The sequence below is a fragment of the Muntiacus reevesi genome, chromosome 5, assembly GCF_963930625.1.
Source record: "Muntiacus reevesi chromosome 5, mMunRee1.1, whole genome shotgun sequence".
In the NCBI taxonomy this organism is placed as follows: domain Eukaryota; kingdom Metazoa; phylum Chordata; class Mammalia; order Artiodactyla; family Cervidae; genus Muntiacus; species Muntiacus reevesi.
The window spans coordinates 74,931,077-74,957,980 of record NC_089253.1 but is presented as its reverse complement, the minus strand read 5'-3'; the positions used below and the strand labels follow the sequence as shown (position 1 = coordinate 74,957,980).

General features: G+C 36.7%; 1 protein-coding gene across 1 annotated transcript in view; it reads right to left on the bottom strand.

Annotated features, from left to right (window-relative positions):
* DNAH14 (dynein axonemal heavy chain 14) overlaps positions 1 to 20,412 on the bottom strand; it is a 324,938-nt gene extending 304,526 nt beyond the window's left edge. The window contains exons 1-4 of the mRNA XM_065937125.1: positions 20,398 to 20,412; positions 19,939 to 20,070; positions 11,217 to 11,464; positions 9,035 to 9,155 (exon numbers count right to left, since the gene is read on the bottom strand). Of these exons, the coding sequence (XP_065793197.1) occupies positions 9,035 to 9,155; positions 11,217 to 11,464; positions 19,939 to 20,070; positions 20,398 to 20,412 (516 nt within the window). The remainder of the gene's footprint in view (positions 1 to 9,034; positions 9,156 to 11,216; positions 11,465 to 19,938; positions 20,071 to 20,397) is intronic.
* Positions 20,413 to 26,904: the final 6,492 nt, after the last annotated feature.

Sequence of the window (26,904 nt, the reverse complement as noted above, 5' to 3'; positions counted from 1 at the left end):
AATTTGGGGGGGTACACTTATATGGATACTTGTCATCGTGTTTGATCTCTGTTCTTTAAAGTTAAATTTCATTTTCATTGATAAATAGTCCTTCACACGCTAGTAAAGTAATACTCAAAATTCTCCAAGCCAGGCTTCAGCAATACGTGAACCGAGAACTTCCAGATGTTCAAGCTGGTTTTAGAAAAGGCCAAGGAACCAGAGATCAAATTGCGAGCATCCGCTGGATCATCGAAAAAACAAGAGAGTTCCAGAAAAACATCTATTTCTGTTGTATTGACTACGCCAAAGCCTTCAACTGTGTGGATCACAATAAACTGTGGAAAATTCTGAAGAAGATGGGAATACCAGACCACCTGACATGCCTCTTGAGAAACCTGTATGCAGGTCAGGAAGCAACAGTTAGAACTGGACATGAGACAACAGACTGGTTCCAAATGGGACAAGGAGTACGTCAAGGCTGTATAGTGTCACCCTGCTTACTTAACTTATGTGCAGAGTACATCATGAGAAACACTGGGCTGGAAGAAGCACAAGTTGGAATCAAGATTGCTGGGAGAAATATCAATAACCTAAGATATGCAGATGACACCACCCTTACGGCAGAAAGTGAAGAGGAACTAAAAAGCCTCTTGATGAAAGTGAAAGAGGAGAGTGAAAAAGTTGGCTTAAAGCTTAACATTCAGAAAACTAAGACCATGGCATCTGGTCCCATCACCTCATGGGAAATAGATGGGGAGACAGTGGAAATGTGGCAGATTTTATTTTTTTGGGCTCCAAAATCACTGCAGATGATGACTGCAGCCATGAAATTAAAAGACGCTTACTCCTTGGAAGGAAAGTTATGACCAACCTAGATAGCATATTAAAAAGCAGAGACATTACTTTGCCAACAAAGGTCCATCTGGTCAAGGCCATGGTTTTTCCAGTGGTCATGTATGGATGTGAGAGTTAGACTGTGAAGAAAGCTGAGCACCGAAAAATTGATGCTTTTGAACTGTGGTATTGGAGAAGACTCTTGAGAGTCCCTTGGACTGCAAGGAGATCCAACCAGTCCATCCTGAAGGAGATAAATCCTGGGTGTTCATTGGAAGGACTGATGCTAAAGCTGAAACTCCAATACTTTGGCCACCTCATGCGAAGAGTTGACTCATTAGAAAAGACCCTGATGCTGGGAGGGATTGGGGGCAGGAGGAGAAGGGGATGACAGAGGATGAGACAACTGGATGGCATCACCGACTCGATGGGCATGAGTCTGAGTAAACTCCGGGAGTATGTGATGGACAGGGAGGCCTTGCGTGCTGCGATTCATGGGGTCGCAAAGAGTCGGACATGACTGAGCGACTGAACTAACTAACTAAGTATTTGAAGACTCTGGTAGAGGTCAGCTACTTGCTGCAAACTATTGATGGGACGATGTCACCTCCTTTTTCTGAGTTGTGATGTACGAAGGCAGTATTCACTTGGTGGACAGTTCATTTGAGCCAAGCCTGGAAATAAATGGGGTGACAGATTTTACAACCTGCCTGCTTGTACTCTGTCTCTGCAATATGAATTTGGAAAGTGATCAAAAAGCATTAAGCATAAAGGCTATGGAATAAGATGAGCAATCCATTCTAAGAACATTCACCTTTATGTAAGAAGGGCTCAAAAAAGATGACCTAACATTTTAAATTGACTTCTCGAGTAAGCTAATGGTAAACATTTTTCAAACATGCAATCTGACAACAGAATAAAAAGGAGCTTATTATTTAGTAAGTAAGTTCTATTATTTGTTCATTCATTATGCTAAGATCCTTTATTTAGATATATTAGGGGAAAATCTCATAGAAGGTTAAAACAGTGATAATTCATTGCAATGAGGCAATATGCTAAAAGTTGTATGATGTGTACCTACCATGCACCACTGACTTTTGCTTTACATGCTTTCTTATTCAGTCCTCTCAGTAGCACTGTAGGTATGTATTATAATTGTTTGATAATACACTGAGGTTTGGTTTGATTGAAATGGATTGCTGAAGACTATACAGTCCTAATATTAGAATTCAGCACTATCTGATTCCAAACTAAAGACTTTGTTTTGTTATAATTGCTATTTAAGATGCAACAAGACCACTGAAATGTTGTGAAGTAATTAGCCTCCAACTAATAAAAAAAAATTTTAAAAAAAAGATGCAACAAGAGCTTGTTTACATATATAAATATTTGGGAGGAATCTTGAAAGTTCATTACTTTGTGCATACACCATATACAGTCAGCCCTCCTCGTCTGTGGGTTCCACATCCATAGATTCAATCATCTGAGGAACAAAATTTTTTAATTCCAGAAAGTTCCAAAAACCAAAACTTGAACTTGCCACATGCTGACAACTATTTACATTGTATTAGGTATTATAAATACTCTAGAGATAATTTAAAGTATACCAAAGGACGTGTGTAGTGAAAGTAGCTCAGTCATGTCCAACTCTTTGTGAGCCCATGGACTACACAGTCCATGGAATTCTCCAAGCCAGAATATTGGAGTGGGTAGCCTTTCCCTTCTCCAGTGGATCTTCCTGACCCAGGAATCAAACCGGGGTCTCCTGCATTGCAGGTGGATTCTTTATCAACTGAGCTATCAGGGAGGTTATATGCAAATACTACATCATTTTACATAATGAACTTGAGCTTCTACGGATTTTGGTAACTGTGCAGGTGAGAAGTGTGAAAGGTCATTCTGCAACCATATCTACTTGGCATACCAAAGGATGACACCTTGTAAAGATGACCTGAGCTCCAGGTCCAGATGATTTACCTTGCCACATGCCTTTATAAGTTTTCTTTGTTATTTCTAAATGCAATATGCACTAAATGTCAGAACTCAGAACACATAACTAATATGCAAATATTTTCAATCTTGGAGTAGAGACTCATTTCTGAAGAAATGTTAAAAATAATGTTAAACACTTTAAGGATTGAATGTTCTCTCCTTTTTAAATGCAACACTCTGGCTCTCACATTGTCATCTATTCTCTGACACAAAACAGCCTGATTCCCACATGACATTTTCAGAGCCTGGCCTGTACAGACCCACTCACAGTGACTCTATTTAAGCCACACTTTTAAAACTGCTCCCAAGAGACCCAGCTCCAAGAGAGCAGAGCGGTTTGCATTAGCTACCACATAGCCTATCTGAGTGGCAAGCATGTTTAATCTGTTCCCTTCAAATATCTGTGGTGCTTTGTCTCATACTGATGGCACTGCCTATAAAACTATCAGACTGTTAAGTCCCTTGATTTGGCTCCATCCACGGCTGGGCCACCTCTAAGGAAAAAAAAGCAACGCACTGCTATTATGCCGAAATGCTAAATTCACCTCTTTGGAAGATATTCATTTTGGCCAAGGCAATGGCCCCTGGTAATCAGACTAGAATTCAAGCTATTTAGTCTGGAATTTGTAGCTCCTCATAATCTGTTCAACTCTACATTGTGCTATTCACACCAAGAATCCTCTGCTCCACATGACTTAATATTATCCCTTTCTAATCATATTTTCTTATTCTTGCCTCTATACTCATGCTGCTCCTATTTCTTGAGTCAGTGTCTGTTTGATTAGGTGACCCGAAGATTATTTCTAGCATAACACTTATATTCCCTTGCAATTATTCCACTGATCTATACGCACCATGTCCCTATCCAGAATGCTGACCTGGTAGTTCTACTGAGAGGGCCAAATAAAAAAGGCAAGTATAAAAGCATGTAAAGCTAGCAACTTCAATTCAGATAACTCTGTCCTCTAAATTTTAGAAATTTTCTTCACTCTATGTATATTTAATCCTATAATGCTCTCTACTTATGTTTGAACTTTTTATACCCATGATTGGTGTCTGACCAAAAGAAAAAAATTCTATACTAAAATCACTATTAACAAAATAAAAAAAAACAACACATTAGTATGTGTATTTCTGATGTATGGCAAATGATTATGGTCTATATTTTTAATGGTTTTTGTAATTCAATAGGAAAAAAGAAAACTTCATTAGAAAAATGGGGATAGGACATCAAAAGATCAAAACTGAGAAATAAAAAGGCTAATAAGCATGAGAAAAATATTCAATATTATGAGCAATAACATAAATAAAATTAAGCCTAGTTAATTCCAGGTCTCAGTTATCAATAGGCAATAACAGGCAAAAAATAGGACACACTTAAAAAGGCAGTCTTTAAGAGAACAGAAGTTAGTATAACCTTGTCTGTAGAAAAATTCTGCAATGCATATAAATAACTTTAAGAAGTCGATAGTGTTGATTTAATGTTATTCCTAAGGAAAAATTAAAACAGAACATATGCTTTTATCTTGAAATACTTCTATTCCTAAGTCTGTATAAAGGAACAAGTAGAAGCAACTATTAATAAAATAATAATTCCCACAGAGTACAGGTTAGGGATATAAAGCACTTGGGTTAAATCTAACAACAACAACAAAAATATATATATATATATAGCACAAGATTTTCAAGGAAACAAAAATATAAAAGACATTAAAGAAGAATTATATAGCAGAATGTTGGTAGGAAGACTCAATATTATAAAATATTAACTCCCCTGTTCCCCTCTCCGCCAACTGCCTATCTATCTAGGCAATTTCAATCAAACTCCAAGTAAGATTTGATTCTAAAATGTATATGGAAATGTAAGTCCCTGAGAATAAGCAAGACACTCTTAGAAAAGGAACTGACTTATCCAGTATGAGACTGGCATAGGAATAGGCCAATAGGAAATAGAACACAGTCTGCAAACAGAAGACATACATAGAAACACATGATAAATGATAAAAAGCTTCCATTGCAGATGAGCAGGAAAAGGATATAAATAAATAGTGTTTGGGCAAGCGTTATTTTTATAGAAATAAATAAAAATAGATCCTACTGTCAGGGGAGTGTGTAATTTCCTCAGTTCTGTCTGGCCGCAACAAAAATTTGAAGTGCCGGCCGGACCAACGTTATAGCTCACTTTTATTGGCAAGCAAAGGAAAATACATCCTCCAGGCTTGAAGGCAGCCCAACCCAAAAGACTGAAGAGAAGCCCCCAGCTCAATTTTGTCCTCTTTCTATGTTTTTTTATTCTCCCCTTGAGCCTGCCCTCTGTAAACTGGGCTAGTCAGAAGGGCTGTTTTGTTTTACCTGAGGCTCTCACTCCAGTCTTTGGACCTTCCTTTGTTCTATGTCTGTGGGCTTCTCCCATCTATGTCTTTAGCCACTGCCATTTTGGACTCTTTTTTCCTATTCTAGCTACCTAACACTACCATACACCATACACCAAAAAATATTTCTAGAAAATTTTAAGAGAATATTAAAAGTTTTATAAGAAAATACAGGATGATAGCTTTATGACTCCAGGATGGTAGATAATTTCACACACCAAAATAAATGAAAGGAATGGTAAATTCTATTATATGGAAATTATGAATTATTGGTCATCAATATATATTATACATGGAATAAAAATAACATGCTTTCCAGTAGAAGGATTACATATATATGTGTATATATATATACACACACATATATATATAACATAGATTACATAGAATATATATGTAACTTCTAAAAAACAATATACAGGTTAATAGACAAAAGACATAGAAGATTAAATATGAATCTCCAATTTTTAAAAATGCACAAACAACTAAAAAGGAAATAAAAATGAAAACCATAGTAAAATGCCATTTCAAACCTATCCAGTTGGCAAAGACATTAAGTGCTGGTGAAAGCTGGTGAGGCTATGGAGGTATAAAAGATTATGGAATTGCTAAAGACTGTTTAAACTGGTATAAGCACTTTGGAAAATAATTATGTGTTATTAAGTACAGTTGAAAATAAAGATACTCAAAGATTTCACTCTTTAGTAATAAATAAGTAGAAGGGACATATATAAGAATGTATAAAACAAAAACTGAAAACGTCCAAAATGTCCATCAAAAGTAGAATGTGTTATTAATCTGTTTCATCAAGAAGGAATATATATGTATGTACATATATGTATATATATAATATATGTACAGGAGATATTTAAAACTTTTTAAGTCTAGGTGACATTTCATTGGGTATTTACTTAATTATATTTTAAAACATGCTGTTCTGTGCTTAGTCACTCATTTGTGTCCAACTCATTGCGACCCAGTGGACTATAGACCAACAGGATCCTCTCTGTCTGTGAACTTCTCCAGGCAAGAATACTGGAATGGGTAGTCATTCCCCTCTCCAGAGGATCTTTCCAACCCAGGAAACAAAACTGGGTCTCCTGCATTGTAGCAGATTCCTTACTGTCTGAGCCACCAGGGAAGCCCAAAAGTCTACCTAAAATATTTTTAAAAGAGTATATAAACCATGTATTATACCATGCTAGCTCATAAAAAAAATGCTACTAGTGCCACATAGGGCATGTGTTTACCATATAAAATTTAATCCTATGAAAATAATGCTGTGGGTAGGGATGATAATTCTTCATCCAAGAAAAGATTTCTTAATTAAAGTCTCTAGGATTCTTTCAATGTTTTCATATTTGGTCTGTGTCATTTTAGAGTTAATAACACAAGCAAAAAAAGTGCTCTGCAAAAAGCAAAGAGAGAGGAATATAGTAATGGGAGTAGAAGAGGGTAGCTGCTACTTTAGATAGGGTGGCCTTTCCTAATTACTTTCATGTAAAATAGTTCACTTCAGTTCAGTCTCTCAGTCGTGCCTGACTCTTTGTGACCCCAAGGACTAGAGCACATCAGGCTTTCCTGTCCTTACCAACTCCCGGAGCTTACTCAAACTCATGTCCATTGAGTTGGTGATATCATCTATCCATCTCATCCTCTGACGTTCTCCTCCTGTCTGAAATCTTTCCCAGCATCAGAATCTTTTCCAATGAGTCAGTTCTTCCCATCAGGTGGCCAAAGTATTGGACTTTCAGCTTCATCAGTCCTTCTAATGAATATTCAGGACTGATTTTCTTTAGGATGAACTGGTTGGATCTCCTTGCAGTTCAAGGGACTCTCAAGAGTCTTCTCCAGCATCACAGTTCAAAAGCATCAATTCTTCAGCACTCAGCTTTCTTTATAGTCAAACTCTCACATCCACACATGACTGCTGGAAAAACCATAGCTTTGACTAGACAGACCTTTGCTGGCAAAGTAATGTCTCTGCTTTTCAATATGCTGTCTAGGTTGGTCATAGCTTTTCTCCCAAGGAGCAAGCATCCTTTAATTTCACAGCTGAAGCCACCATCTGCAGTGACTTTGGAGCCCCCCAAAATAAAGTCTCTCACTATTTCCATTGTTTCTCCATCTATTTGCCATAAAGTGATGGGAGGAGATAGCATGATCCTAGTTTTCTGAATGCTGAGTTTTAAGCCAACTTTTTCACTCTCCTCTTTCACTTTCATCAAGAGGCTCTTCAGTTCCTCTTCACTTTTGGCCATAAGGGTGGTGTCATCTGCATATTTGAGGTTATTGATATTTCTCCCAGCAATCCTGATTCCAGCTTGTGCTTCATCCAGCCCGGCATTTTGCATGATGTACTCTGCATACAAGTTAAATAAGCAGAGTGACAATATACAGCCTTGATGTACTCTTTTCCCTATTTGGAACCAGTCTGTTGTTCCATGTCCAGTTCTAACTGTTGCTTCTTGACCTGCATACAGATTTCTCAGGAGGCAGGTAAGGTGGTCTGGTATTCCCATCTCTTGAAGAATTTTTCAGTTTCTTGTGGTCCACACAGTAAAAGGTTTTGGCATAGTCAATAAAGCAAAAGTAGATGTTTTTCTGGAACTCTCTTGCTTTTCTATGATCCAACACATGTTGGCAACTTGATCTCTGGTTCCTCTGCCTTTTCTAAATCCAGCTTGAACATCTGGAAGATCACAGTTCACGTACTGTTGAAGTCTGGCTTGGAGAATTTTGAGCATTACTTTACAAGTGTGTGAGATGACTGCAATGTGTTGTAGTTTGAATATTCTTTGGCATTGCCATTCTTTGGGATTGGAATGAAAACTGACCTTTTCCCGTCCTGTGGCCGCTGCTGAGTCTTCCTAATTTACTGGCACATTGAATGCCACACTTTTACAGCATCATCTTTTAGGATTTGAAATAGCTCAACTGGAATTCCATCACCTCCACTAGCTACTTCACATTCCAGGATGTCTGGCTCTAGCTGAGTGATCACACCATTGTGATTATCTGGGTCATGAAGATATTTTTTTGTATAGTTCTTCTGTATATTGTTGCCACCTCTTCTTAATATCTTCTACTTCTGTTAGGTCCATACCATTTCTGTCCTTTATTGTGCCCATCTTTGCATGAAATATTCCCTGGGTATCTCTAATTTTCTTGAAGACATCTCTAGCCTTTCCCATTCTATTGTTTTCCTCTATTTCTTTGCACTGATCACTGAAGAAGGTTTTCTCTCTCCTTGCTATTCTTTGGAACACCTACATTCAGTTGCATATATCTTTCCTTTTCTCCTTTGCCTTTAGCTTCTCTTCTTTTCTCAGCTATTTGCAAGGCCTCCTCAGTCAACCATTTCATATTTTGTTTGTGTCATTTTAAAGTTAATAACACAAGCAAAAAAGTGCTCTGAAGAAAAGCAAAGAGAGAGGAATACAGTAATAGGAATAGAATGGGGTAGATGCTACTTTGGACAGGGTGGCATTCCCTAACTACTTTCATAAAGCAGTTATTTGTTCTGTATTCCCTTATCTTCCTTTATTTTTTTTCACAGTACTCATCACTTCATTATCTGTTTCCTTCAGTAGAACAGAAGTTCCAAAAGGTCAGGGGATGTCTCCTTATTACTGCTGTATTTCAGTGCCTAGTTCAATGCCTGGTATATCATAAGCACTCACTAATGCACGAACAAGTGAAACAAATGTAATTATAGCTTTCTACAGTGTGAGCAGATGTGTGTTTGTGACTGTGTGTTTCAGTTTCAATCATAAATCACGGTTTTAATTCCAAAAGTTATTTTTCATTTTACATTAAATATCTATGCTTATACTTTTCAAAGACCATTTTACCTCATTGTCTTGTGTTTTTACTTCTGACTTTAGAACAGGATAAGCATATAAGTTTGAATTATCAATTTCATCATAATCACTTGTCATTTTTCCAGTGAAAGCAAAGCTGTCCTTATGTATTCTAGGTTAAGAAATGAAAAGAAAAATAAAGTTTTTAGAAATCTTATACCTCATCAATATGCAGACTATATCAGTAACTAGACATTCCCACATAGAAGATACATAAGATGGCCAATGAAGAGATGCTCAGCATCACTAATCATCAGGGAAGTACAAATCAGGACCATAGTTGAGATATCACTTCACATAAATTAGGGTGGGTACTATTTTTTTTTTTTTAATATAATACCCACCCTAATTTGTGTGAAGTGATATCTCACTATGGTCCTGAACAATCCAAAAATGAAATTTAAAAAACAATTCCATTTACAATAGAATCAAAAGGATAAAATCCTCAAGAATAAGTTTTAAAAAACAAATATAAAATTCATGTTGTTGAAAGAAATTAAACAATACCTATATAAGTGGAAAGGCTTCCCTGGTGGCTCAGATGGTAAAGAATCTGCCTGTAGTGCAAAAGACCCAGGTTCAATCCTTGGGTTGGGAAGATCCCCTGAAGAAGGGAATGGCAACCCACTCCAGTATTCTTGCCTCGAGAATCCCATGGACAAAGGAGCCTGACCGGCTATATAGTCCATGCAGTCCATGGACATGACTGAGCAACTAACACTTTCACATAAGTGAAAAGATATTTCATGTACATAGATTGGAAAACTTTAAAGATAAAATGCTCCTCATATTTATCTACCTATCAAATGCAATCCCTATCAAAATTCCAGCTTACTTTTTTTTTTTGCAGAAATTTGCAAACTTATTCTATAATACTATGGAAACTCAAGGGACACAGAATAGCCAAAGTAATGTTATCTGACTAAAATGATGTTGCTAAAATTAGAGAGTTTGGACATAAAAGTATTCCAAAATTTCGGTTCAGATTCCATGTTCACAAATTAGAGTAGATATATCTAGTTGTGAAACATAAGAAAAATGTTCTTTTTTTAAAACAGTAGTATTCAAATAGAAGATGCAAATATTCTGTATTCAATAGATATTACTTGAAATTAACTCAAATTCCAACTGAACATTGAGGCTCCTTCCAGAATCATTCTCAATTATCTTTAAGAGCTGGCTTTGAATTTTGACAATACTGCATAGTAGGCAAAGGATTAACCAATTTCACAAATAAAAATACAGAACACTGGTTAAAATTTCAATTTCAGATAAACAATAATTTGTAGTACAGATAATAACTGGGACATGCTTTTATTAAAAATTATACTCAGTCAGTAATCTGTAGAAGATACATGTAGCAAAAACAGAATTATGTTCAGCAACATGGAACTGAACATTATTTTTCATACTAAGTTAAAAGCACATTGTATTTCCTTCCTGGCCACTTTGCCCAGTCCCCGTCTCTTTGACAGAGACAAGATTTATCTAAATTATTCCATCTGATTGACGACCGTCATTTGTAACTTTACTACTATTTCTGTCTTGGGTATTCCTTTGGAAAAAGTGTATGGATTCATTACATATTCTAATGTATTGTTTATAAATTATAAGATAAAATCAAGCATGTATCTTCTGATATTGTTTAAGTTGATCTGTCTTTATACTTAGAAATGTCTTTTAATAGTAGGCTTCCCTGGTGGCTCAGATGGTAAAGAATCTGCCTGCAATGCAGGAGACCCAGGTTCAACCCCTGGGTCGGGAAGATCCCCTGCAGAAGGAAATGGCAACCCATTCCAATATTCTTACTTGGAGAATTCCACGGAAAGAGGAGCCTGGTAGGCTACAGTACATGGGGTCGCAAAGAGTCAGACATGACTGAGTGACTATCACTTACTGTTTATCTGAATTTCAAATTTCACTGAGTATCCTGCAACTTATATGGCAACTTGACTTATGCAGAATCTTGGGGAAAATTTTAGGAAATATTCTCACGTTTTTATAAATAATATTAAATAAAATAATAGGAGATAATAAGTTCAGATAATTGTAAAAATTGAGCACAATTTTCTACAAGAGAATTTGCAAATTCCAGCTGACATTATTGTAAATGACAACATATTACAACAATATGATTAAAAATTCCTTTTAGAATTAAAAAAGTATGACTTACTTGATGAGATTTTCATTCTTTTTTTCCACTGAAACTGGCATTCTAGCAGAACTATTAAATAATTCTAAAAGCAGTGTGACTGCAGTATTCATTAGTTGACGGGTGAGTTCCTGAAACATATAGTCAATCAGCGTCAAGAATCTAAAAATTACTTCTAATAAGCGTCGATAGGTAGGCAGCTTGAAATGTGTCATATCTTCAGAAAGGTTTGATTCAAAATATTCTTTAATATCTTTCTTTTCTGCCACCTACAATTCAACAAACAATTGAGAGACAAGTGATGATTTCCTATATTAATATGCATGATTTATAAATTATAGTATTTTCATTAGTCTAAACAACACTGGAACTAATTATCAACAACTTTCATTAAAACTTCATTTTCTGCTTATACTGCATTTAAATGTCAGAGAAAAAGAAAACATCCCATGTCTTATGAAAGCCATGAAGTTTGGTGTCTCACTTATAAGGAGGTATGTCTATGGAATTCAAACAGGAAGTACATACTAATGAATATCAACACGTTTCTAGATAGAGGGATCCTCCTCAAATACACTGAGTTACCAGTAGAAGACAGTCAAATCTGAATATAAGATTTTCTAAAACCCAGTCCAACACTGCCGTCCCTATGCTAGGCTATAGCAATAAGACTTAAAAAAAACTGCCTACACGCAATTACATATTCAGTTCAGTTCAGTCGCTCAGTCGTGTCCGACTCTTTGCGACTCCATGAGTCTCAGCACGCCAGGCCTCCCTGTCCATCACCAACTCCCAGAGTTTACTCAGACTCTTGCCCATCGAGTCGGTGATGCCATCCAGCCATCTCATCCTCTGTCATCCCCTTCTCCTCCTGCCCCCAATCCCTCCCAGTATCAGGGTCTTTTCCAGTGAGTCAACTCTTTGCATGAGGTGGCCAAAGTATTGGAGTTTCAGCTTCAGCATCAGTCCTTCCAATGAACAGCCTTACATATTACATATATGCTAATTAATAATACAGACTTAAAAAATCTGAATTCATCAAATCTAATGTTAGAGTTTTATTCTTTATAATAAGATAATTATATTTCAAGGCAATTGACTTAGTAATTTATTAAAGAATGACATGTTTTGACCAAAAATACAGGGTGGCATCAGTAGTACTAATACCACCAAACATTTCTAAAGAACGCTCCTAAAAATAGATCTAAAGTTATTCAAAATGGTTCTTTTTAGACAGATTTCTTTTTATGACTGGTGAACCTTCAAAATTCTAAAAATACTTGAAATTTTTTTCTTTTATTGCTCATTCATGCTTTTTCTATTTTTGCTAGATTGGTATTTACCTTGGTAAGTTTTCAACTTGTACTCTAAGTTTTAAAAACATAATTGCATTAGCTTTTTATACTGCCTCTCATTATGTTTCATTTTAATATTTTTTTCTTTTTAAAAATTAATTCAGTTCAGTTTAGTCATTCAGTCATGCCCGACTCTTTGCGACCCCAAGGACTGCAGCACGCCAGGCCTCCCTGTCCATCACCAACTCTTGGAGTCTACTTAAACTCATGTCCATTGAGTTGGTGATGCCATCCAACCATCTCATCCTCTGTCATCCCATTCTCCTTCCTCCTTCAATCTGTCCCAGCATCAGGGTCTTTTCTAATGAGTCAGTTCTTCACATCAGGTGACCAAAGTACTGGAATTTCAGCTTCAACATCAGTCCTTCCAATGAATATTCAGCACTGATTTCCTTTAGGATAGACTGGCTGGATGTCCTAGGAGTCCAAGGGACTCTCTAGAGTCTTCTCCATCACCACAGTTCAAAAGCATCAATTCTTCAGCACTCAGCTTTCTTTATAGTCCAACTCTCACATCCATACATGACTACTGGAAAAACCATAACCTTGACTAGACAGACCTTTGTTGGCAAAGTAATGTCTCTGCATTTTAATATGCTGTCTAGGTAGGTCATAGCTTTCCTTCCAAGGAGCACACATCTTTTAATTTCATGACTGCTGTCACCTTCTGCAGTGATTTTGGAGCCCCCAAAAATAAAGTCGGCCACTGTTTCCACTGTTTCCCCATCTATTTGCCATGAAGTGATGGGATCAGATGCCATGATCTTAGTTTTCTAAATGTTGAACTCTAGGCCAACATTTTTACTCTCCTCTTTCACTTTCATCAAGAGGCTCTTTAGTTCTTCTTCACTTTCTGCCGTAAGGGTGGTGTCATCTGCACATCTGAGGTTATTGATATTTCTCCCTGCAATCTTGATTCCAGCTTGTGCTTCTTCCAGCCCAGCATTTCTCATGATGTACTCTGCATATAAGTTAAACAAACAGGGTGACAAGAGACAGCCTTGATGTACTCCTTTTCCTATTTGGAACCAGTCTGTTGTTCCATTTCCTATTCTAACTGTTTCTTCCTGACTTGCATACAGATTTCTCAAGAGGCAGGTCAGATGGTCTGGTATTCCCATCTCTTTCAGAATTTCCCAGTTTATTGTGATCCACACAGTCAAAGGCTTTGGCATAGTCAATAAAGCAGAAATAGATGTTTTTCTGGAACTCTCTTGCTTTTTCGATGATCCAACACATGTTGGCAATTTGATCTCTGGTTCCTCTGCCTTTTTTAAATCCAGCTTGAACATCTGGAAATTCACAGTTCATGTACTGTTGAAGCCTGGCTTGGAGAATTTTGAGCATTACTTTACTAGCGTGTCAGATGACTGCAATTGTGTGGTAGTTTGAGCATTCTTTGGCATTGCCTTTCCTTGGGATTGGAAAGAAAACTGACCTTTTTCCGTCCTGTGGCCACTGCTGAGTTTTCCAAATTTGCTGGCATGTAGAGTGTAGCACTTTCACAGCATCATCTTTTAGGATTTGAACTAGTTCAACCAGAATTCCATCACCTCCACTAGCTTTGTTCGTAGTGATACTTCCTAAGGCCCACTTGACTTCACATTCCAGGATGTCTGACTCTAGCTGAGTGATCACACCATTGTGATTATCTGGGTCATGAAGATCTTTTTTGCATAGTTCTTCTGTATATTGTTGCCACCTCTTCATAATATCTTCTGCGTCTGTTAGGTCCATCCCATTTCTGTCCTTTATTGAGCCCATCTTTCACGAAATGTTCCCCTGGTATCTCTAATTTTCTTGAAGAGATCTCTAGCCTTTCCCATTTTATTGTTTTCCTCTATTTCTTTGCACTTATCACTGTTTGTGGTGAGTTGTTTACCAATTTGGAAACTGTTTTGAGTACTGGTTGGCTCTATGGAGAAATGGATTATCAATTGATGAAGTTCTGAGACATTTAACAAAGAATCAGAAAATAGAAAGCAGCACAGGACAGAGCATTTTGACTATGCCATCCCACTCACCAGACCTATAAAGTTTCTGCTTAGAAATGCTACTAGCCTTATGTGGTAGTTCCCTTGTAGTTACAAGTTATTTTTTTTCTTGATGCTAATATTCGTGGAGTTTTGATAGCTTTTTTATGAATCTTGGAAATAATCTAAGTTGATTTTGTTTGATAACCATGAGTTTCATGAACTGGATATATAAAAATCTCTGCAGACTGGGGAAGTTATTGGCCATTTCCCTTAAATAACCTTTCTGCCCCTTCTCTCTTCTTGCTTGTTTCTCATTCCTTCTGCGACTCCAAAAATGGGAATGTTAATACTGGTTGATTTTGACCAGAAGTCTCTCAAACGATCCTCATTTTGTAAAATTCTTTTTTTCTCTTTGGTTTGGGTGACTACCACTACTCGTCTTCCAGGTGCTGATACATTTCTCTGTATCATTTAATGTACTGTTGATTCTAGTATATATTTTTTTATTTCAGCTATTTTATTCTTCAGCTCTGTTTGGCACTTCTTTTTATTTTCTGACTCTGTTAAATGTATGTTCATCCATCCTTATCATGAATTCTTTGAGTATCTTTTTGATCATTACCTTGAACTCTTAATCAGATAGATTACTTATCTCCACTTCACTTAGTTCTTCTGGGGTTTGTCTTATTCCTTTGTATGGAATATATTCCTCTGTTTCCTCAATTTCCCTAATTCTAGATATTTACTTCTATGTATTGGGTAGATTGGTTACATTTCCCAATACTGGAGAAGTATGCTTATGTAGGAAATATTCTGTTGGGCAAAGCAGCACACTCCCCTGTGGTCACCAAAGCTATATGCTTTAGGTGTGCCCCAGTGTGGGCTGCATGGGCTCTTCTGCTGAGCTGGGGCTGACTATATGGGTGCGTTAGTAGGTGCTGACCCCAACCCTCTTGGCTGCTAGGCCCTGCTCTGACACCATTGGTGAGTGCCAGCTGGGTCAGATCTAGGTGCAGGTGGTCTCATCTGGTGATGGCCTGCTGCTGCTGCTGCTGCTGCTAAGTCACTTCAGTCGTGTCCAACTCTTAGCGAACCGATGGGCAGCAACCTACCAGGCTCCTCCGTCCATGGGATTCTCCAGGCAAGAGTACTGGAGTGGGTTGCCACTGCCTTCTCCGGGTGATGGCCTACTGATGGGCAAATACTCTCTTGGTGCTAAGAGGCTGGAGTGGGGACTCCAAAATAGTACCTGTTAGCATCAATAACCTTCTTCTTGCAATCTCTGTACTTCTCAGCTTTGCTGGTTTGGTTGGGTGAAATCAGAATGAGAACTTATGTCAGTCAGTTCAATCGCTCAGTCGTGTCCGACTCTGTGCAATCCCGTTGACAGCAGTATGCCAGGTCTCCCTGTCCATCACCAACTCCTGGAGTCTACTCAAACTCATGCCCACTGAGTTGGTGATGCCATCTAACCATCTCATCCTCTGTCATCCCATTCTCCTCCCGCCTTCAATCTGTCCCAGCATCAGGCTTTTTTCAAATGAGTCAGTTCCTCGCATCAGGTGGCCAAAGTATTGGAGCTTCAGCTTCAGCATCAGTCCTTCCAATGAATATTCAGGACTGATTTCCCTTAGGATAGACTGGTTGGATGTCCTTGCAGTCCAAGGGACTCTCAAGAGTCTTCTCCATCACCACAGTTCAAAAGCATCAATTCTTTAGCACTCAGCTTTCTTTATAGTCCAGCTCTCATATCCATACATGACTACTGATAAAAGCATAGCTTTGACTAGATGGACCTTTGTTGCCAAAGTAATGTCTCTGCTTTTTAATATGCTGTGTAGGTTGGTCACAGCTTTTCTTTGTGGGGTGACCCAAAAGTCTGGGGAGCTGGCTGCTCACTTCATTCCTATCCTGGTCAGAGAAGCTCTTCTAATCTAAGCAGTTCCCTCTTGGTACTGAGCAAAGCAAGCCATAAAAAAATGAGTTCTTTATTGATACAATGGTTGCAAAAGTTGCTTGAAGAAACTGGACAAAAAAATAGGGTAATTTCTACACCAATTACAGGCACAGCCACACTGGATCTGACAAATGGAATACTAACTTTACTAATAGATTATGTTTTTATTTAAAAGTTTATCTTTTCAATGCTTTGAAAACTCAGTGTGCATAATGCCTGAATTTCTTATTGACAAAATGGTGAAACTGAGTATATTAACGATTCAAAACACAAATTTTTAGTATTGATACCAAATTAGCTGTAAATGGCTTAATAAATATATCAGTACAAAAGTAAACAGTGATAGGCCTAGTAATGCTGGTCTTTTATTGAGTATTGGTGAGGCTGATGGAAATTCTGGCTTCTGAGAGGTTAACCTAGTCCTTATCATCACAAGGTATACTTTAAGTTAGACATTTCTCAATTTTGATTCTAGGTTTATATCACTGATAGTGACTATCCATTTCCATTTCATTAGTTTTATACTTGTGCTGTATTTTCCCAGAGCTAGGTTGTCCCAAACATTGCCCAGAAGAATGTTTTTCAATCTAGCTCTACTTTAGATTCACTTGAGGAGCTTTTATAGTGCTCCTGGGAACTGACAACTGACACTCACTTTGGAAATTGGGAAATGGGGAAAATTCTCTGACTGATGTAGCCATAAGAAACCCAGTTATTCAGTGGTCTATTACCCAGATTAAAGAGCTGTGTCACAGGAGGGCTTAAGCCTCTGAGAAATAATATCTAATGGAAAAAAAGAAAAAATATGCTTTACTGATACTTTCATTCCCAATGTTAGTTCACAATTTTTTTATTTGGACACATTCTCAGTTTTATGATGTTCTCATTTTTATTAAATCTACATACTTCCATGGAGTGAATAAGTTTGGTGCATTTCTAAAACAGAGCTGGCAGTAAGTCTAGTAGGTTCTCATCTGAAATTGATTTAAGTGAAAATATCTTAACCAATATTTATGGCCAAATCCAAGTGATGCTGACTGCGAGAAAGTAGACAGAATATGAGTAATATTTCAGATAACCACAATGGTACAATCACGCACCTAGAGGCAGACATTCTGAGTGTGAAGTCAAGTGAGCCTGAGGAAGCACTACTACGAGCAAAGCTAGTGGAGATAACGGAATTCCAGCTGAGCTACTTCAAATCCTTAAAGTTAGGCTGTGAAAGTGTTGCATTCAATATGCCAGCAAATTTGGAAAACTCAGCAGGGGCCACAGGACTGGAAAAGTTTTCATTCCAATCCTCAAACTACCACACAATTTCACTCATTTCACACACTAGCAAAGTAGTGCTCAAAATTCTCCAAGCCAGGCTTCAACAGTACATGAACCAAGAACTTCCAGAAGTTCAAGCTAGATTTAGAAAAGGCAGAGGAACCAGAGATCAAATTGCCAACATCATCTGGATCACAGAACAAGCAAGAGAATTCTAGAAAAACATCTACTTCTGCTTCATTGACTACATTAAAGCCTTTGACTGTGTGGATTACAGCTAACTGGAAAATTCTTAAAGAGATGGGAATAGCAGATACCTTATCTGTCTCCTGAGAAACCTGTATGCAGGTTAAGAAACAACAGTTAGAACTGGACACAGAATAATGGACTAGTTCCAAATAGGGAAAGGAGTACGTCAAGGCTGTATACTGTCACCCTGCTTATTTAATTTATATGCAGAGTACATCATGCAAAATGTCAGGCTGGATGAAGCATAAGCTGGAATCAAGACTGCTGGGAGAAATGTCAATAATCTCAGATATGCAGATGACACCACCCTTTTAAGGCAGAAAGTGAAGAAGAACTAAAGAGCCTCTTGATGAAAGTGATAGAGGAGAGTGAAATGCTGGCTTGAAACTCAATATTCAAAAAGGAAGATCATGGTATCCAGTCCCATCACTTCATGGCAAATAGATGGAGAAACAATGGAACCAGTGAGAGACTTGCTTGCTCCTTGGAAGAAAAGCTATGACCAACCTAGACAGTATATTAAAAAGCGGAGACATTACTTTACTGACAAAGGTCTATTTAGTCAAAGCTATGGTTTTTCCAAGAGTCATGTATGGAAATGAGAGTTGGATCATAAAGAAAGCTGAGCACTGAAGAGTTGATGCTTTTGAACTGCAGTGTTGGAGAAGACTCTTGAGAGTTCCTTGGATTGCAAGGATATCAAACCAGTCAATCCTAAAGGAAATCAACCCTGATTATTCATTGGAAGGACTAATGCTGAACCTGAAGCTCCAATATTTTGGCCACCTGATGTGAAAAGCTGACTAACTAGAAAAGACCCTAATGCTGAGAAAGATTGAAGGCAAGAAGAGAAGGGGACGACAGAGGTTGAGATGGTTAGATGCCATCACTGACTCAATGGACATGAGTTTGAGCAAACTCCAGGAGATGGCGAAGGACAGGGAAACTGGCGTGCTGCAGTTCATTGGGTCACAAAGATTCAGACATGACTGTGCGACTGAACAACAACAATATTTCACTAACATCTCAGTTACACCTCAGTAATATTTTTATTAATCCCTTTCTGATTTATGCTACCCTTGGCCAAATTGCCCCCATCTGTCTTCATATGACTGGGCTTGGGGAGTTAGGGGGACTATGAGGAATAAGATAAGGAATGAGAAGCTTTTTTTCACTGACAGAAAACAGGTCCATTTCATTTTCCTGTCAATAAGTAAAGCCTTTAAGTTACTGCTACCCTGTATCTATCAAAAGTTCAATTCAGAGAAATAATATTTAAAAATTTTTTGAGAGAGACCTAGTCCACCAATTCCTCCAGAGCCTCAAATGTCCACTTAGGTTCAGCCAAAGCAGCAGAGGTAGCAAGTACTCTAACTAGATGATATTGCATCAGTTCCTTATTGAATTGTACTCTGTGAATTATGATTTCATGCACTGTCATTTACTATACAGGGAAGCTATATAAAATAATCCTATGAAATGAGTCACCACACACTAGGTAAGAATGCTTTGAGAACAGTTATTACATTATCAATCCTCTTTATTAAATCTTTCAGGAAGTTTTGTTTTACCTAGTTATATTTCTCTTGAATATGAGTTTTTATCTTGCACCCACTGTGAAGTTTGTAACAAAGAATGTTTCTTTTTATGTATCAGCTCAAATTAAAGTGTAAGCATATTGAAGGTATATAAATATAAAATATATATACATGCATTTATATGTGTGTGTGTATATATACATATATATATTTGCATTCTATACAGCACCTTGAAAAATCTTATATATAGTAAATGCACAGTACTAGTTGGTTGGCTAGTTAACTATGTTTGTCCCTCTGTCCATTTCTAACACTTTTTCCAGGAATGCAATTTAAAGCAATAGTTTTTGTTGATACATAAAAACTGACAAACAGAGGATATAATCAAAGAATTACCTTTAAAATTGTAAGTTTTATTTCTGAAATTGCTTTATCCCTGATATCTTCAAGTTGTTTCAATGCCTGAGTAGCCTGATGTAACTGTTCTTCACAAAATTCATGTAGAGAATATGTTCGAAACTTATCCAGCTAATTAAATGATAATAAATGTTCAGCATTGAAAGTCAAAATTTTAAAAAAGGAAAATAAAATATTTTGGTCACTGCTTCATATCATAAAGAATAGCATATTTTATACTGTTTTGTATATGTTATATATGCATTATATACTATTCAAATTTAAACACTATTAATCTAAGCAAACCTTGAAAGAAGACAGAAAAACACATCATTTTAATTGTTAAATTCTAGTTAGCTTTAGTTAACTTTTAAACCAAAGCAGAAAATTCAGAAGTTGATATATTTATGAAATATCTATGAATTCAGGGCAATCGACAATCTTAGGAATTGCTTTTACCTTTGGAGCTCCCATTATCTGTAAAACTTAAAAATATGAACACAGATGTAGGATAGAGAGACTAAAATTAAATACTTTAAATAAAGTAAATTCCATTCTGAATTTATTCAGAACCCTGCAAGGAGAAATTTCCATCAACTGTGCTGCCGAACTCCTCTAGTAATACATACACATGATTTTCGCCTATTTATGTATATTCCATCATTCTTCCTCTTTTCAGTATTTCATTTTCCCCACATTATGTTAACTCTTTCCAAAATACATTTTCATCAACAAATATATACACATCCTTATCCCTAGTTATAATATCTTATATATGCTTCCAAAAACAAAAAATGGAATGCTCTGGCATTAGAATTTTGGATTAACTCTTTGTGCTCTTCCTCTCCTGGTCTCACATACGGTTACCAGGTCCTGATTTTTCCAGTTTTATTGTTGTTGTTCAGTCCCCAAGTCGTGTTCCACTCTTTGTAACCCCATGGACTTCAGTAGGCCAGGCCTCTCTGTCCCTCACCATCTTCCAGAGTTTGCCCAAGTTTCCAGTATAATGTCTCAAAAATCTTCCTTCCTTTCTGACCTCACTGCCTACTGAAGTCCTTATTACTTCACCTGCATTATTCCAGTACTATAGTAACTGATCTTTATAATTCTATATCTCCTTGGTTTCAATTATTCTTGTAAATCTTATAAATGACTTGTAAATCACTATCACATTAATTTCAGAAAATGTCAATAGTTTTTCTTTATGAATAGTTCTAAAAGTTTACTCTGCACAAAAATCACCTGACTGGTTAAAAACGTAAATTACTAGCGCCACTCATTTCGCCCTCCCCAAAATGGGGTAAGTCACAAAATTTTACAATTTTATTAAGCACTCAAAACAGTGTCCAATAAAGCACAATCATTCTTATACAGGAAACATAATCAAAAATCCTAACACTCTTTAGGGGTGTTCTGGGGTCTTACACATGTCGCAATCTAGGATTTAGTTTGTCATTTGAAAGTGAGGTTTTAGATAAAATGATTCATGTATGTTCTTTCCCTTCTGTTGCTGCTGCTGCTAAGTTGCTTCAGTCGTGTCCAACTCTGTGTGACCCCATAGACGGCAGCCCACCAGGCTCCCCCGTCCCTGGGATTCTCCAGGCAAGAACACTGGAGTGGGTTGCCATTTCCTTCTCCATCTTTCCCTTCTACTTCTAAACATTTCAGTCCCTTTAAAGGTGTGAATGGAACATCACCTGCCATATTAAGAAACAGGATATTGCGACCATCAAGTCAGTAGCCGCTGCAGCCACCCTCAACTGTGCACCCTAACGGGATTCAGGATGAAGACAAGCAGGATACTAGCCCTAGACAGTTAAGGTGCATATCAAAGGAATGATTTCAATGGACCCAGACTCTTGCATCTTCCCATACATAGAGGAGCACTAAATTCATTAACCTGAGATGTCTTTAAATAATAATAATCTTTTGATGTTCCAACTACCTGGTTCTCATTGCAAGATCCCCTATATATTCTGGGGATATATATATATCCCCTTACCCCTTCAAAGCAGTTCCTCAGAGCTACCTGAGAGACTGTCTCCTCTGCTTAATTCCTCAAAAAGTTTGCCAAATAAAACATTCTCAACTTTTAGGCTGTACAGTTTTCTCAGTCAACAAAGAAGTGCTTGCATTCCAGCAGTGTATTCTGGCACACTTGTGAACTCCATTCATGGCATTAACTTCTAAACAATCCCATCATATGCATTCTTAACCTTGCTTTTTTTCCTCCTTCCCTCCTCATTGTCAATCCTCATTGCAATCTGCTTCCCCAGCTTTGTGTAGTCCTTTAGACCTAGTGCACAATTGGCCATCTTCGAATTCCTGAGCCAGGCTCAGTTCTTTAGTCTATGAATCTCTGTTCTCCTTCCATCTGATCCTGGCTTCTCCAGTCTTAGAAACTCCCATTCTTGCAAAACATCCTCATAATCCCCACTAGAAGCACCCCTGCCTTAAAGGAAGGTTCAGTTCCTACTTTTCCCTTATGCTGTTGTTCTTGATCTGATGTTTAAGACTCAATGTAACTTTCAAATCAAACATACATTGAATATTTTACACAGATTCATATCCCCTACTTAACTGCCCTACTCCCCTCCTCTCTGGCTATTCAAGTCCAGCATAGCCTAGCTTATAATATCTTTCCTTCACAAAGCATGTCCCAACCTTATCTCTAAAAAAGTTTAATATCTACTTTTGAATTCTAATTCTGAATATCTAATCTGAATTTCTGTGGTATGACTATTTTACAAGTATTATTTGCAAGCAAATATTCCTTGCCTTATATTTTGCTAACTGATTGGCTAGAATGATTAGAATTAGTTATCATTTTTATATGTAAAGAATTATCTCTTTTAATAAACTATAGGACTTCCCAAGTGGCTCAGTGATAAAGAATCTGCCTGCCAATGCAGGAGCCGCAGGAGACACAAGTTCAGTCCCTGGGTTGGGAAGATTCCCCTGGAGCAGGAAATGACAACCCACTCCGGGATTCTTGTCAGGGTAATCCCACAGATAGAAGAGCCTGGCTGGCTACAGTTCAGGGGGTGGCAGAGAATCTGACAAGACTGAGCAACTGAGCACAATAAACTCTAAGTAGATTAAACAAAGCAATGCTTTGTCTTTTACTTTGTATCCATCTCCTTTGCATTTTGCATATAATAGATAATTAACACATGTTATATATTATCTGGAAAGGTCTGTTCCCTTCTGCGTCATGTTCCAGGGGGAAGCTAACATGACTTAAGGTCTCCAATAACCCCTCTGGGTCACTCAATTAGCATTACCATCTATTAGCACTTTAGTCATAGATTTCAGAGATATTCTAAAATCTCCTTTGCCTCACCACCCATCAATAAGTTAACTGATAAATTCTGTCACTCATTTATTCATAAAACAATGTAATATTATAGCTGTCCAACTGTTTCCTTTTGAATTAAAACCATATTAAAAATACTCCTCTGTGAAATATTTAACTTGAATTTAATCCTTTTGAAACAATAATATTATTACTGTAACTATACAAATGATATTTCATCTGTAGTAATTAACTAATATTTATGTAAGTATCTCCTTGCAGGAAACCACTCTCATCAGGAAATCCCTTCTGTCTTGTCACTTTATCAAAGCAATACTGTAACTGACCTTAAATCAGGCACCCCTGTGCTCTGCTCATCTCCAGCTCAAATATACTTTTCAATATCCGACCTAACCTATTTGTTCTTTCTATAGACCAAATAAATAGAAATGAAGAAGGATTAATTAACATATGACCAGAAGAGATCTGGTCAACTAATTATTATTAATTAATTCCCTAGCTTCCCCTTCAGTAATCTCAAGAAAAAACTGTATAAACAAGATAGCATCTAAGAAAAGATCACAAGAAATAAAACAAGTTTGTACACAGGGTGGGTGGTGAAACTCCAGTCCTCATCTCAATGATTAACTGAGATTACTTCCCCTTTTCCCTTTGAAAACATTCATGGCCAAGCAGAATCTTCAGAGAAGGTTTCTGGGGACATTAAATCCACCATTTCCCCAGACTGCGGACATTCTGATTAAAATCAGCCTTGCTTTCCACCAACACCTGCCGCTTTCTTGGTTATTGACTTTTCAAGTGGCAAGCAGTTGGATCTGAGTTTGGTAACATTTCTTGACTAATTCTTTGATTTATTTACTCACTCAGGGACTATTCACTGAGCACCTACTATGTAACAGTCACTATACATAACAATTCTAAAAATAAGCTGTTCATTTGCAAGTGTTAATCTTACTACATGTGTATAGTTCACACAATTTTTGCACTGACTGTCAAATTTATAACTTGTTCAAGCCCTTTCAACTATTTCTCTAAGATTAGATGACTATTTTCCTCTTCAGTATGTCCCTTACACAGTGGGTAAGTGAAGTAAAAGATGCTGGAATCCTGCTCAATTAAATATGTAAAATTTACAGGTCTGTGTACTTAATTTCTTTGAAAGAACTCTACTATATAAATCAAATCATTCATTAAGAAGTCACCCTTTATGGAACTGTGGAACAAGAGAATACATAAATTTAACCAAACACTCTAAGTAGCAATTTATTACAATGTCTTGATAAACTATAATAAGAGAACAGCTGATAACTATCAATTATGTATTAGAGATAATTGATTATTTATAAATAATATTGCATAGTTAGTTTTTATTATAAAGAAAGGGCCTCATAACAGGCTTAGGTGTTTTGTAAGTAAGAAATTTTTTTCCTTAATTATTAATTTAAAGATTATTGTTAACTGTTAAAATTGAGTGGAATAATGTTCTTTGTAGGTATTTTAGAACATTAGTCATCCATAGGGCTGGTTTACTATGAATCGAGAAGTTTGAATTTCTTTGATTTAAAATTATACTTGTTTTTCCTACTTTCTATAGACCAACATTAGCTAGTGGTAAGATACTTCTACCTACCTTTACAAGGCATATGGCATTTGAATTATCTTCATCACCTTTTTTGAGACTAACTGCATCTTCACAAAGTCCCTTTATATAAAGCAAACAGCCTTGAAATAACTCATCAGCGAAAAATAGATTGCGATACAAAAGTGACCTGAAAGTTTAAAAATTGCCACAGACTTATCTCTCATTCAAAATGAATAAAATCAATTTAGAATTAATTAGTATGGTTTGTTTCATATGCCCACAGTTAATATTCAATATGTATTACATGTAGCATGATTTAAATAATATTGATAAAGATTAATAAGCATTACTGGTTTGGTTTGGCTGATAATATTGGAGGCAAGATTTTTGAACTGGGTGTGATAAGAACAAAACAGAAGGGGAAACAAGTGATGACTGCCAGTGAGTTCTAAAAATTTTGTAATACTAGGTAATGATATACAAAAAGAATTATATTCTTGTATTTATTAAATTTTCTCAATTTATTTTTTGTCTAATTACAGGGGAAAAAATTAACTAGATTAGGGACCATTTGGATAATGTTTCTTAACTTCTCCAACCACCTATATCTTAAAATAGAGAGGTTGGTTGCTTTTCTTTCCTCAGCCTTTTCTACTGGTCTGATCACAGTCACAAAGATGAGACAAATCACTGCTAACAATTCTGCAAAGAAAAGGACGAACTGGAAAAGAGCAGAATGGAAGAGATAATGCTCCTTAAAAACTGTACACCCATGGCTGATTCATGTCAATGTATGGCAAAAACCAACACAATATTGTAAAGCAATTAGCCTCCAATTAAAATAAATAAATTAAAAAAACTGGATTGAGAAAAACAAGCTGCCCTGAGCAAGTGTGGGGCCTTTGCCCTTCACTGATTCTTCATATATATATGAATATACAATATACAATTAGTTCTTTCTCATCTTTCCAGTTTGCAAGTGAAAGCTTTACATACCATGAAGCTAGTGAAGCTTAAGCTTCATGGGCTTTTTTTATTTGCACCACCTCTTTCAAAGCCTTATAATTTATCTTAAAGAAGGCCTCCTCAAATTATATAGGCTTTACATAACATGGAACTATTCTTGGATGTAAAAGAATTTGTTCATTGACGTTCCTCTAAGCATCTAGTATAAAAAGGAAGATGTCATACTAAAAACAAGTGGCATATCCCAGAAAAAGAAAGGTCACAAAAAGCAAACCCAATCTTGCTATTTATTAACAAAAGAATAATGATAAAAATTCAGATAGTAACGAACTCACATTACTCAGCATTAAATGTTTAAAGCTTTCTTTTTTTCCTATAAAAATGTATTCAATTTTGTTTCTATATGTTAGCACAGGTATAAACAAACAGGGGTGCCTTATAAAAATAAGAAATGGAAAACGGGAACAAATTTAGAGTTATAATAGTGAAGTCTGACAAGAAAAAAATGTATCAATTGACTATTATTCAAGTATAGATGTTATGAGGAAATCACTAACAAATTTCATTCTGTTGAAACAGAAAACTAAATACATTCTCCAAAATTTTACTCACATACAACATAGTATTAGAAAATATATGACAGAAGTCTATGAAAATTCAGGTCCTGGCTTCTAGGAAAATAAAGTAGATGTACATTTCACTGTTACTCCAGCTAAATAAGTACACCTAAAAACTCTGCACATTATATATAAATCAACCACAAGACACTGAAAGGCAGAAAAGAGAAGAAAAACTGACTAGGAAAGACATGGTGCCATGTTTCCTGGATTTCCTTTTGCCTCAAACATCCTAGATTTGGAGCTGAACAAACCAGCAACCTGGAAATGCCAACGGGTACAGAAAAAAGCATGCAGTCTAGCTAAAGAACCAGGAAAGGAGCAGTCTATCAAGACAAACTTTTAAAATAATAAACACTGTAATTTAGCCAAATACCATAGGAAAAAAAGGTCAACTGGAGAACCCAGAGTTCCATCCTTGGCAAGATTCAATGAGGCACCTCTAGGGTCTCCATGGAAGGTTTTCAGAAAAAGCTGAGTGGAGA